At 35.1% G+C, this 11,855-nt stretch overlaps 1 protein-coding gene across 1 annotated transcript in view; it reads left to right on the plus strand.

Annotated features, from left to right (window-relative positions):
* Positions 1–11,084, plus strand: part of GNAT3 (G protein subunit alpha transducin 3) — a 53,862-nt gene extending 42,778 nt beyond the window's left edge. Inside the window, exons 6-8 of the mRNA XM_032753494.1 lie at positions 7,090–7,219; positions 7,409–7,562; positions 10,858–11,084. Coding sequence (XP_032609385.1) covers positions 7,090–7,219; positions 7,409–7,562; positions 10,858–11,048 — 475 coding nt within the window. The 3' untranslated portion in view covers positions 11,049–11,084. The remainder of the gene's footprint in view (positions 1–7,089; positions 7,220–7,408; positions 7,563–10,857) is intronic.
* Positions 11,085–11,855: the final 771 nt, after the last annotated feature.

Below are 11,855 nucleotides of genomic sequence, written 5' to 3' on the forward strand. Positions count from 1 at the left end.
CAGCAAGTGCCCAGGTATTGGGCATTGATTTGTATTCACATAGCATAAGACGTCTTATGACTATTTAAAACCAAAGGCTCAATTTACATATTAAATTAGATAACTCTAAAATTTTACATAGGAACAGCAAAATGAAAAATTATCTCCGCCAATGTACTGTGTTATAATTGTGTATCATTTAATTCAATGGAAATTACTGTAGAGTTCTTATCAAACCAGAACTGCAACTGTCAAACTGATAAAATAAATTATCTTTATAGACATTAATGTACTATGTAAGTGTAAAATGCAGAGCAAATGTGAGCCCTCCTATTGTTACAGAATAACTCCTCAGAACAAATAACTTAGACATGTATTTACAGGGATTTAGCAAACAATTATAGAGAAGAAACTTTCTCCCTAATTTTTCCATGACGGAAAAACAGAATTGAAAGGACTTAAAACTATATGGGAGCTAAGGAAAAAAGGTTAACAATTATTACAACACAGAGCTTTAGAATTCATAAATTACCATAACTGTTTATAAGAATGTTTGAGCAGATCTATGATATAAAAGAAACTACAGTTTTCCTGAGATGTGACGTTGAATTGTGTATATCGTGGTCATTTGTGTGGCATATGCATCATCTCAGATAGGAGTGAATCTGGCTGTCCACCCAGCAGCTACATTTCAATTTGGCTTTGCTAGTCTTTATAAGGTCTCATAGAGCAATAACTCATATATACTATATATTTGTTTCACGCATGTTTATGATTAGTATTACCAAAATAATAAGTTATAAAATATGATGTCTAATTGATTCTAGTGACAGAATTTATTGTAGTGGCTTTCTGAATTACATTATTAAATAATCAGAGAATTATCTAGTGGGCATTTGAAGTTTCAAATGCACACACACACATTTAGAAGAAAGTATATAATGGTATTAATGATTCTGATGATTTGGAGACCTTGGCTCCCTTACATTATAAATGCTTTTGATTCTGTTTTTTAATTGTGAGGATTTAAGAGACTTAGTAAGATGGCTGTGCACATCCTTCCTGTCTGCAAGTATCTACCCTTCTCTGTTTTCAGGACTAGAAACGAGGGAAAGATTGGTTAGACCATTTGCTATGGGTATGTAGTGAAGACACAGATCCACCTGGTCTCATATGTAACCATGATGAGAAATTATAACAACTGTGATAGAGACTAACATCTTGAATAAATACCATTCAATAGAATACCCTAAAATAAATTCCTACTCAGACTGGGTTTTATTTTTATGTAATCATATACATAGCAGAGAATGTCAGAAAGTGATTTTTCAAAGATAAGTACATGCTTATAGGATAAACAAAGACATCTAACAAATAAATTAGCTGCAGTAGCATTGTTGATTTTTAGCTACTCTAGATTATATAATAATTTTACAAGAATTATAAGTGGTAGATTATAATAATCTATTCTGATATGAAATGTGAATAATCTCATGGGATCCAATATTTAGCCAACTGTTTAACATAAAGCATAAAGCTCAAAGCTTTGCCGACTGCTTACTAGAACTATAAAACTCAACTGTTGAGTCAACTGTTTAATATAAAGCCATAAAACTCTGATGGTTTGCCCTGCATTAATGCCTTGGGTAATTTAACAAATAATCAGTGTTCAACTGTCACTTAAAAGCCTGGCCTGTCAATTTTTAGCTACATCATAAATTTTAGTTATTTAAATTTTTTAACTTTAAGAATTCCATCAAATGTCAGACTTAATAACAAAATACATATTATCCCTCCTTAAAAAAACAAATAAATAAGACCAAAAAACCCCACACAAAATCCCAAATGTGGACTGTAAGTTCCATGTAACGTCATGGCAGATTTATTATTTTATTCAGGAGGTTAAGAGTATTCAAGCATGTCCATTTCTCTCATTAATAATCTATTATATTTGACCAATCCAAAACTCCAGGCAGCAAATATACATGTTTTCTCTGATTTTAATTTTGTCTCTCACAGAATGGTCACAATAAAGCTTTTTGTTTTGTTTTGATTTTTATGCATGAGAGACTATTTCTTCAGCCAAAAATATAAGCAATTACTTCACTTTGGGGATCTCCAAATTGTTTTCATAGATAGTAATACTTTACAATTCCGTAAAATAAGGACTAAATTAAAATTTGGGGAAAAGCTAAAACTGAAAAGTACGAAAAATAAATGACTACAATGTTAGCAAAACAAAATGTAACTAGTCTTAGAGCTAACAGTGTCCAAGAGAATCAATACAAAAACAAAACTATGGCTATTGGTCTGATTTGCTGATGAGCATTTCAGTTTAATAATAGCAGATGGCATTAGAGAAGGGTTCAATGCTCCCTGGACGTATGTCTCCTACGTCAATCTGCACACACAAAAATATTGTTTATCAAATGAGTCATAAAATGAGACGATTATAAGCATTCAACCTAAGACAGACTTTCCGAATCCATTTTATCTATATGAACAAAATGCTAAGACTGAGCAATCTTTGTTCTCTCTTCCTTGGGAGAAAGCTAAGCCACTTAACACATGTTTATTAGAAGCTGCATGATATGCTGAAAGAGCACTGGGCTAAAGGGCATAGTACATGAGTTCTATCCTTTACTAATTGTGAGTTTAGGAACAAGCCACCTTAGCCTCTCAAAGGCCAGTTTCTTCACTTTGGTAAAGAAATGGGTAAATAATATTTTCCCTTCAAAGAATTGTTATGAGGAACATAAGGCCATGGATTAGAATTTATTTTTCAGGGAGAGCACACAATTCCAATATGACTTTTATTCAGCTGTGAGGTATTATTACTGCAATTGTTACTTATCACAGTTGTACATACTTATCAGAAGAGGAGAATAGTTACCCCTTACACCTGTTAACACATCATTAGTAGGCTGCAAAGAAGCTGACTTGTCAGAGAAAATGAAGACATAGCCAATGAGTTTGCTGTTACTCTGATTTTCATCTCAGAGATGCTTCAGATGTTTCAGATTTGGGGAAAAGCCATTTGAGAACATTATGTTGTAGAAAATAAAATATGTAGGAAGTATATGAGGTTCCCTTCTTTTCCTCCTCCTGGGGAGTTTATGTCCCCCATAGAACCCACAAATTAGAGTTCCTATATCTTAATTCCTACTGTTATTTTTATCATTAACCCCACACACACCAAAAAACAAAACTATTGGCGTAAGAGAAACAAGACGAATTTTCTCTGAGGTAAAATATTTGGTCACTCTGCAGGAAATCTGAGCAATTACAAAGTCACCTTAAAGAGAGGAGTTTCTCAGACTTTTAAGATGTGAATAGAATCTAACAATACATAACCTAATTGAAAATGTGACTAAAAGAGTACAAATATCAATCGGAATGAAAGAAAATGGCATAATTGGGCATAAGAGCAGGGAAATGGAGACTACAAACAAAGGTTGACAAGACTAATGCAAGTTCTGCTTAGTGGAGAAAACTTACCTGAGGCATCCTAGAATTCGATTCCTACAGCCCTGCCATCACTGCTGTGGAAATGGCACATTGGGCTCCCTTAGCACAAACATTCCATTACTCTTTGTCCTGGCTCCATGACTGGTTTGTCATTAAGCAATGGAAAGGGGTTTTTTTGTTTTTTGTTTGTTTGTTTTTTCCCCCTAGTGGGGATTAGAGTGAAAGAGATTAGGACTATGGAAATCCTTATGAGTTAAAAACCCCGTGGGTGGGGTTAAAAAGCGTGGTTTCAGTTTGAAAAGCACACCGGGGGTTTAAACCTAGTAATGTATACTCTACCCTCAGGTCCCCAAAATCCAAAAGGCAATCATCATTGTTCAATCACAGTATCACATTTCTTTGCCAAAAAGTGATCCACAATATATTCATATATGACCAAATGGAGCATACGTGTACTACATCTGAAACGCATTAGGTGATTATCTTCGTTAAAAGAAAAGAACGAAACCTCCCAGAAGAAGGGAGTTTAAATTTTTTGCCCAGTGACCTGTTTGACAACATAGAACTACTGCCTGGCCTGGGAGAAGGATAGACTCCACAGTGAAGATAATTTCTGTCCACTAGTGAGGGTTTGAGAGCCAACTGCAGGCACTAGTACTAGTTGTGCACCTCTGTTCTAAGTAAACAGACTTAGCAAGTTAACAACTTTCACAGCATACCTATCATAGCCACAGAACCTATTGAACCTATCATGGTGCCACGTACATAGCAGCCTCAACAAATATCAGTTGAAATAATAATTCTTAGGCAATTTGCTTAAGGGCCCCTCTGAAAAAAATAAGAATGGTAAACGTACCTACCTTGTAAGTTCCTGAAGAGGTTTAAATGAGTTAATTGCTGTAAGGTGCTTATATGCCCGACAAATAGTAAACTCCTATTAGGTGTGTTAAATTAAGATTAATCCATTACAACTGGTGATGTGGAACGTGAAAGTCATGATCTCAAGTATTTCTATTTCCACCACATTTTATAGTTTCAATGTAATTTATACTTTAAAAGTAATTTCAACAAAGAAATAAATAAAACTCCAGTTTACGAAGTCTGAAAAACACTAAGGTTGTTTTTATGGACTAACAAAACAGTTGATGAACAATTTAAATGTCTGAGTGCATATTTATCATCCTTGTTTCTGTAAGAATGTTGTTTAATTTTTTAAAATTAAATGTATTGGTTAATTTTCACATAATATAACCGTAAAGTCAAACTTTGGTCCCCTTCTTCCATTTATTTTGCAAGCCTGAAACTGCAATTTGATAATTAGTAGCACATATAATATTCTTTATAAACACCAAATTTAAATTTCCACACTATTAACTATTGAACTCTTAACCATTATCTTCAATATTGTGAGCATCTTCTCTTTTAGTCTACTGCTTAATGGAGTGACTTTGCATTAGTACATTATTTGGGGAATATTAGTTCTATATATCTTTACTTGGTTCATATGTGAAATTTGAAGTATAATATATTGTACTTTTGATTATTTTCAATAAGCAGATCGGTAGACATTTATTACTCCAAGTATAACTATTACCCTTGAAGTCTGTACAACTTGGATGCTTTTTGGTACTTAATACCTTGCTTTTAAACTATTATGATAGCCCCATAATTTATTTCTTTGCTTCTAATCTCTTCCTCATTAAGTCCAACTTCTGGACTCAGATCAAAGTGATCTAACACAACAACAAACAAACAAAAAATGTCAATTCCCTATCTAAAAATCACCCATAGTCCTCTATAGTCTGCAATATGAAATCTACATTTCTCATGTCACATGAAAGGACCAGTAAATCCACTGCTGGCTGATCACGTGAGGCTCACTCCTGGAGTCCTTTGCTCTTGCTGTTTCCTCTGTCACCTTTGCCTATAACATTGTTTACTCCAGATATCCATTTGGCTCAACCCCTCATCTCCGTAGGTTTTAACACTTCTGTTATCTTCTACAGCTTCTGATCACTCCACTTCAAATGAAAACCCACCCCCTACACTTCCTATATGGATATCTGAAGTCTATTTTCATATGCATATTTCCTATTAAGTCTATTTTTAGATATCCATATAGGATATCTGAATCCATAACAGATATCCTATAGGATATCTAAAGTCTATTTTGAAACACACACACAAATCACTACCACCACCACCAGTTTAAAAGCTTTTTATTTATTTATTTATTTATTTATTTTTATTATTATTATATTTAAGTTTTAGGGTACATGTGCCCAATGTGCAGGTTTGTTACATATGTATACATGTGCCATGTTGGTGTACTGCACCCATTAACTCGTCATTTAGCATTAGGTATATCTCCTAATGCTGTCCCTCCCCCCTCTCCCCACCCCACAACAGTCACCGGAGTGTGATGTTCCCCTTCCTGTGTCCGTGTGTTCTCATTGTTCAGTTCCCACCTATGAGTGAGAACATGCGGTGTTTGGTTTTTTGTCCTTGTGATAGTTTACTGAGAATGATGGTTTCCAGTTTCATCCCTGTCCCTACAAAGGACATGAGCTCATCATTTTTTATGGCTGCATAGTATTCCATGGTGTATATGTGCCACATTTTCTTAATCCAGTCTATCATTGTTGGACATTTGGGTTGGTTCCAAGTCTTTGCTATTGTGAATAGTGCTGCAATAAACATACGTGTGCATGTGTCTTTACAGCAGCATGATTTATAGTCCTTTGGGTATATACCCAGTAATGGGATGGCTGGGTCAAATGGTATTTCTAGTTCTAGATCCCTGAGGAATCGCTGAGGAAAGAAACTGTCTGCAAAAGCCCTGAGGCAGCAAACATTAAACAGCTCCTTTGATATAAACCTAACTTTTTGCTGCCTAGCTCCCAGTTTTTAAAATTGAGTCCTCTGTCCACAATGATCTCTTACCAAAATACAAAAGTAGAGGAAAGGCTGAGTTTTCAAACACCTTCTCTAAGTGTCATGATCCTTCAGGCTAACTTAAGTCTTCCTATATGCTCACATTTTACCTTGTATATTAGGATATTTTTTACATAATATTATAGTAACTTGTTTGTTTTTTTCTCTACAAGACAGAATGTTCTTCGAAGATAGGGACCATATCTTTTCATCTTTGTGCTAGTAGACCTAGCACAGTGTCTAGTACATAGAATGCAAACAATAATTTTTTGAGTAAACAAATGAATGTAGAAAGATTTAAGAAAATAGGCAAGAATCATAGCATCAGAACTACAGTAACTTCCAATCTTCTTGCAGTTTCTTTTCATTCAAGAGAATATGTCTAAACCTTGATCAAAATCTTCTATGGCTAATGAATGTTTTACTAAAACTCTAAAATCTTTTAAATTTCCCAGTTTCTCAAAGTCAGTGTGTAAATTGTTTTACTCTAGTTTGCATGGAGACAATTTTAAAAGAGTGTTTTTTCTCTGTAGTCCTTGAGCAGCCATTTGACCAAATAAATTTTATTTTATAATCAATAAAAGTCAAAAGAATACCTTTTGAAGAGGTATAAATGGGTGATCCCATTTATACCTCTAAATGTTAATCTCAATGAACATTTTGGAGGATATTTTTAAGATTTATTATTCATTTGATGTTTTCTTAAAGGATGTTTGATGTAGGTGGACAGAGATCTGAGAGAAAGAAGTGGATTCACTGCTTTGAAGGCGTTACATGCATTATATTTTGTGCTGCACTTAGTGCCTATGACATGGTCCTCGTGGAAGATGAAGAAGTGGTAAGTCTAAAAGAAAAACAAAGCCAGGGTTAAGAGTAATCTTTGTGCTTTTCAGTAGTACTACCACATTGCCCAACTCATGAAGGTTTGCCAAAGATTTATGTTAGTTCCAGATCCTTGTTCATGATGCTCAATATTCACATTTTGCAAATAATAATCCTACCCATTCTCATTTCTGATACCTAACAGAATAGAATGCATGAAAGCCTTCACCTGTTCAACAGTATCTGTAATCACAAGTATTTTTCAACAACCTCCATTGTCCTGTTCCTCAACAAAAAAGATATCTTTCAAGAAAAGGTAACCAAGGTGCATCTTAGTATCTGCTTTCCAGAATACACCGGTAAGATTCTTTTCTTTTAGTTCCTTAGAAATAAATTTTTGTATAAACATATATTTCCTATCTGGATCTTGGCATTTAGTACTTATGAGGATGAGGCTTATGATCATTTTTGAGTCATCTTTATGATCCAAACTGGAAAAAAAATCTTATGAATAAAGAAGAACCCTCTCTACATTGTCCATATTAAAGCAAAACCCTAATAAAATAAATCGGAAGGGGTTAGATGGACCAGGGTTGCTACTCTATAGACTTTATCAAATGACATTGGAATCCGAATTGTCTTCAAAATTATAACAGGAATGCAAATCTTATTCAAAATTGGAATTTTAAATGTATGTCCTACTGAAACCTTGTAATTCTATAGTAGATCTCAGAGGCTCTTCAATGTCTGAGTTGTTTCTAGAGATACAGCATGAATGAATTTGAGAATGAATAATGACATCTTCATTTTCTGGTTTTCGTGGATCCTGGAATTTTAGTGCTAATCCTGTTAGTCAGCGATTGTAAATGTGAAATCCCACAGAAGGGCTGTTTCTCCTTCAGAAGAATTTTTTTTTTTTTTTTTGTAAATAGTTGGATATTCCATTGGTAATAAAATTACATAAGAAGAAAATTTATTTTACTTTTTTGAGATGGAGTCTCACTCTGTCGCTCAGGCTGTAGCCTTTGCCTCGTGGTTCAAACGATTCTCCTGCTTCAGCTTCCCGAGTAGCTGGGACCACTGGTGCACCCCACCATGCCCAGTTAATTTTCGTATTTTCAGTAACGATGGGGTTTCACCATGTTTTCCAAGGCTGGTCTTGAACTCTTGACTTCAAGTGATCTGTCCACCCTGGCCTCCCAAAGTGCTGGGATTACAGGTGTGAGCCATTGCACCCAGCCATATTTATGATTTAAACAAAAATACAAATCCAGTTTTACCATTTAGGTGCATAAGGTTGCCCAGATGTTACTAGGAGCATGGCATTTTATCAAAACAAATACTTACATTGGTCAATGTACAATTAGGGCTTATATCTTTTTTCTGTAATTATAAATATTTATAATATATGCATACATTTATCATGTGATTAAATATAATAATATATTTTGCATATTACAAATAATATTCAAATATATTGAATATTACTAATTAAATATAAACTCATAATTAAAGGTTTTATATATATAACAGGACTTATTTCTTAGAGCAGTTTCTAGTGTACAGAGAAATGAAATGTTTCAACAGAAAGTACAAAGAGTTCCCATGTACTTTCTTTCCCGTCCCCTCCTACAGTTTCTCTATTATTAGAGAAGTGCTTTGGTGTGGTACATTTGTTACAATTGATGAATTGTATTGACGAATTTATATTAACACATTTTACGTAACTAAAGTCCATCTTTTTATTTGTTTTTTTTTCTTGAGATGGAGTCTCACTCTGTCGCCCAGGCTGGAGTACAGTGGCGCGATCTCAGCTCCCTGCTACATCTGCCTCCTGGGCTCAAGCTATTCTTCTGCCTTGGCCTCCTGAGTAGCTGGGATTACAGGTGCACACCACCACGCCCAGCTAATTTTCTGTATTTTTAGTAGAGACAGGATTTCACCATGTTGGCCAGGCTGGTCTTGAACTCCTGACCTCAGATGATCCACCCACCTCCCAAAGTGTTAGGATTACAGGTGTGAGCCACCATGCCCTGCCAAGTCCATCATTTAATTAGGGTTCACTCTTTATGTTGCACTGTTCTATGTGTTTTGCTACATGCAGGTCATGTATCCAGCATTACAGTATTATACAGAACAGCTTCACTGCCTTAAAAATCCCCTGTGTTCCCCCATTCATGCCTCCTCCCTCCTCACACTCCTGGCAACCACTGATCTTTTTATTGTTTTTATCCTTTTGCCTTTTCCAGAATGTAATATAACTGGAATCATATAACATGGAGCATTTTCTTACTGTCTTCTTTCATTTAGCAATATGCATTTAAGTTTCCTCCATGTCTTTTTATGGATTGATAGCTAATTTTTTTATTTCTAAATTAATATTCTGTTCCTTAAACGAACCACAGTTTATCCTTTCAGCTACAGAAGGACATCTCGGTTCCTCTCAATTTTTGGCAATTATGGAAAAAGATGCTATAAACATCCATGTGCAGGCTTCTGTGTAGACATAAGTTTCTAGGTAAATGCCTAGAAGTGTGATTGCTGGATTGGATGGTAAGACTATCTTTAGCTTTGTAGGAAACTGCCAAATTGCCTTTCAAAGTGACTGCACTATTTTGCATTTCCACAAGCAATTAACTCCTATAACTCCATGCACTTACCAGAATTTGGTATTGCCAAGTGTTTTGGATTTTAGCCATGTTATGTGGCTTTAAAGCTTGTCCCTCATGGAATTTTGTTTCTAGTTACAATAAAGTAGGAAACAAAGACGTATTTCTTTAGAAAGTCTTTATGCTACTGCTCTATCCTGTGTCAAGTCCCCATAAAGCATATTCTGTTATAAAGCCCATCAACAGGTCATTTTTAGTAGTCCTGTATTTTTTAGCCTACTTGTTTTATTTCTGCCTTTTCTCAACTGATTCATTGTACGTCCTGCTATTGGACGGAAGTTTCTCAAGCAGAGCCTTCATTGTATTACTGCTATATAACACATTAGTCAAGAGTACCTCTCTCTCTATAGCCTTTTATATCTCATCCTAACTCCTTTATTTTGTTAGTAACATAGTCTATAAACTAGCCCATAACATCTATTCTTCTTGATTTCCTACAATTCCTCTACAAAAGTCTTTCATTTCTATCGAAGTAGATTCTTCAAAGTTCAATCTGTTTCCCGACCCTACTCTCAAGTCTAGTGGTACAATTCTCACTTTCACTTTTTTGTTTTCACTTACTTTTCTCTGTTGTAGCTACCTCTCAAAGTCTAGCTCAAATACCATCTCCTTCTGCGCCCTAGTCATCTACCTTTTCCATTCTTTTTCTCTTTTAATTTGTATAAAAACACCCATACCCATACCCACAAACACACACACAGTATTTGATGTATAGGTAAGTTTGTATCACTCACTTTGTTTTATAAATATTTTGGGATTTCTACTGTATTGTGAGCTTTTTGATGCAAAGTCTACCTTTTAGCCACCAGGAGCTCCCAAAGGGGTGAGCATAGTTCCCAGCACCCTGATAATTGACCCTTGCCTTTATGATTTTGCAATACTTAGTATATCAAAGTAAAATCCTAAAACTTGCTGATATTATTTATAGCCTATTCTTTGTAACATACGATTAATCTTTACCTCTTTAAATGTTTTGTTTAACAAGGGCCAAATACATTTGAAGATGCAGGAAACTACATCAAGAACCAGTTTCTAGACCTGAATTTAAAAAAAGAAGATAAGGAAATTTATTCCCACATGACCTGTGCTACTGATACGCAAAATGTCAAGTTTGTGTTTGATGCAGTTACAGATATAATAATCAAAGAGAACCTAAAAGACTGTGGGCTTTTCTAATCAACCATTTTCTCTTCCACTCTTGCTCATGTATGCTTTTCAAAATATAAAAGAAAAGGTGCTGTGTGATGTGTTTAGTTTGAATAGACATTAACTTATCTAGACGTATAACTAGCATTGTAAAGCAAAAAGTTTTCCCACAAAAATATTTATGTATTATCATCTATATCTGGATCAGTTTAAATTTCTTTGGAATATGGGGAATGGGAGTGCCTTTGATGTCCTTATATTTAAAAACTAATATATTTTGGTAACTGTAACAGTACATATCAGTGACACTGAATTTTCTTGGAAATAAACTTCACATGTGGCCTATTTTTAGTCATAGAATAATGAAAAAATATGGAATAATATTATTTCCATTAGCCAGATTTTGAGAGGCATTCATTTTTGTTGATAATGTAACCATGCCAGTACTGTAGAGACTTTTTTTTTTTTTTTTTTAAGAGACAGGGTCTCATTGTGTTGCCCAGACTGGAGAACAGTGGCACAATCATAGCTCACTATGGCTTCTAACTCCTCAGCTCAAGCAATCCTCTCACCACAACCTCCTGAGTAGCTAGGTCTACATGTGCATGCCACCATGCCCAGCTAAGTTTTTTGTTTTTTTGTGAGGTTTTTTTATAGTAACAGTGTCTCACTATGTTGCCCAGCCTGGCTTGAACTCCTGGCCTCAGGTGATCCTCTCTTCTCGGCCTCCCAAAGCCCTGGGATTACAGGCATGAGCCACGGCTCTTGGCCTGGAAAGTCTATTTTAAAAGGGCATGAGGCATTTATTAGTCAATTACCCCTCTGTTAGGCAGTTGC

This window comes from Hylobates moloch, unplaced genomic scaffold (assembly GCF_009828535.3).
Source record: "Hylobates moloch isolate HMO894 unplaced genomic scaffold, HMol_V3 SCAFFOLD_1, whole genome shotgun sequence".
In the NCBI taxonomy this organism is placed as follows: domain Eukaryota; kingdom Metazoa; phylum Chordata; class Mammalia; order Primates; family Hylobatidae; genus Hylobates; species Hylobates moloch.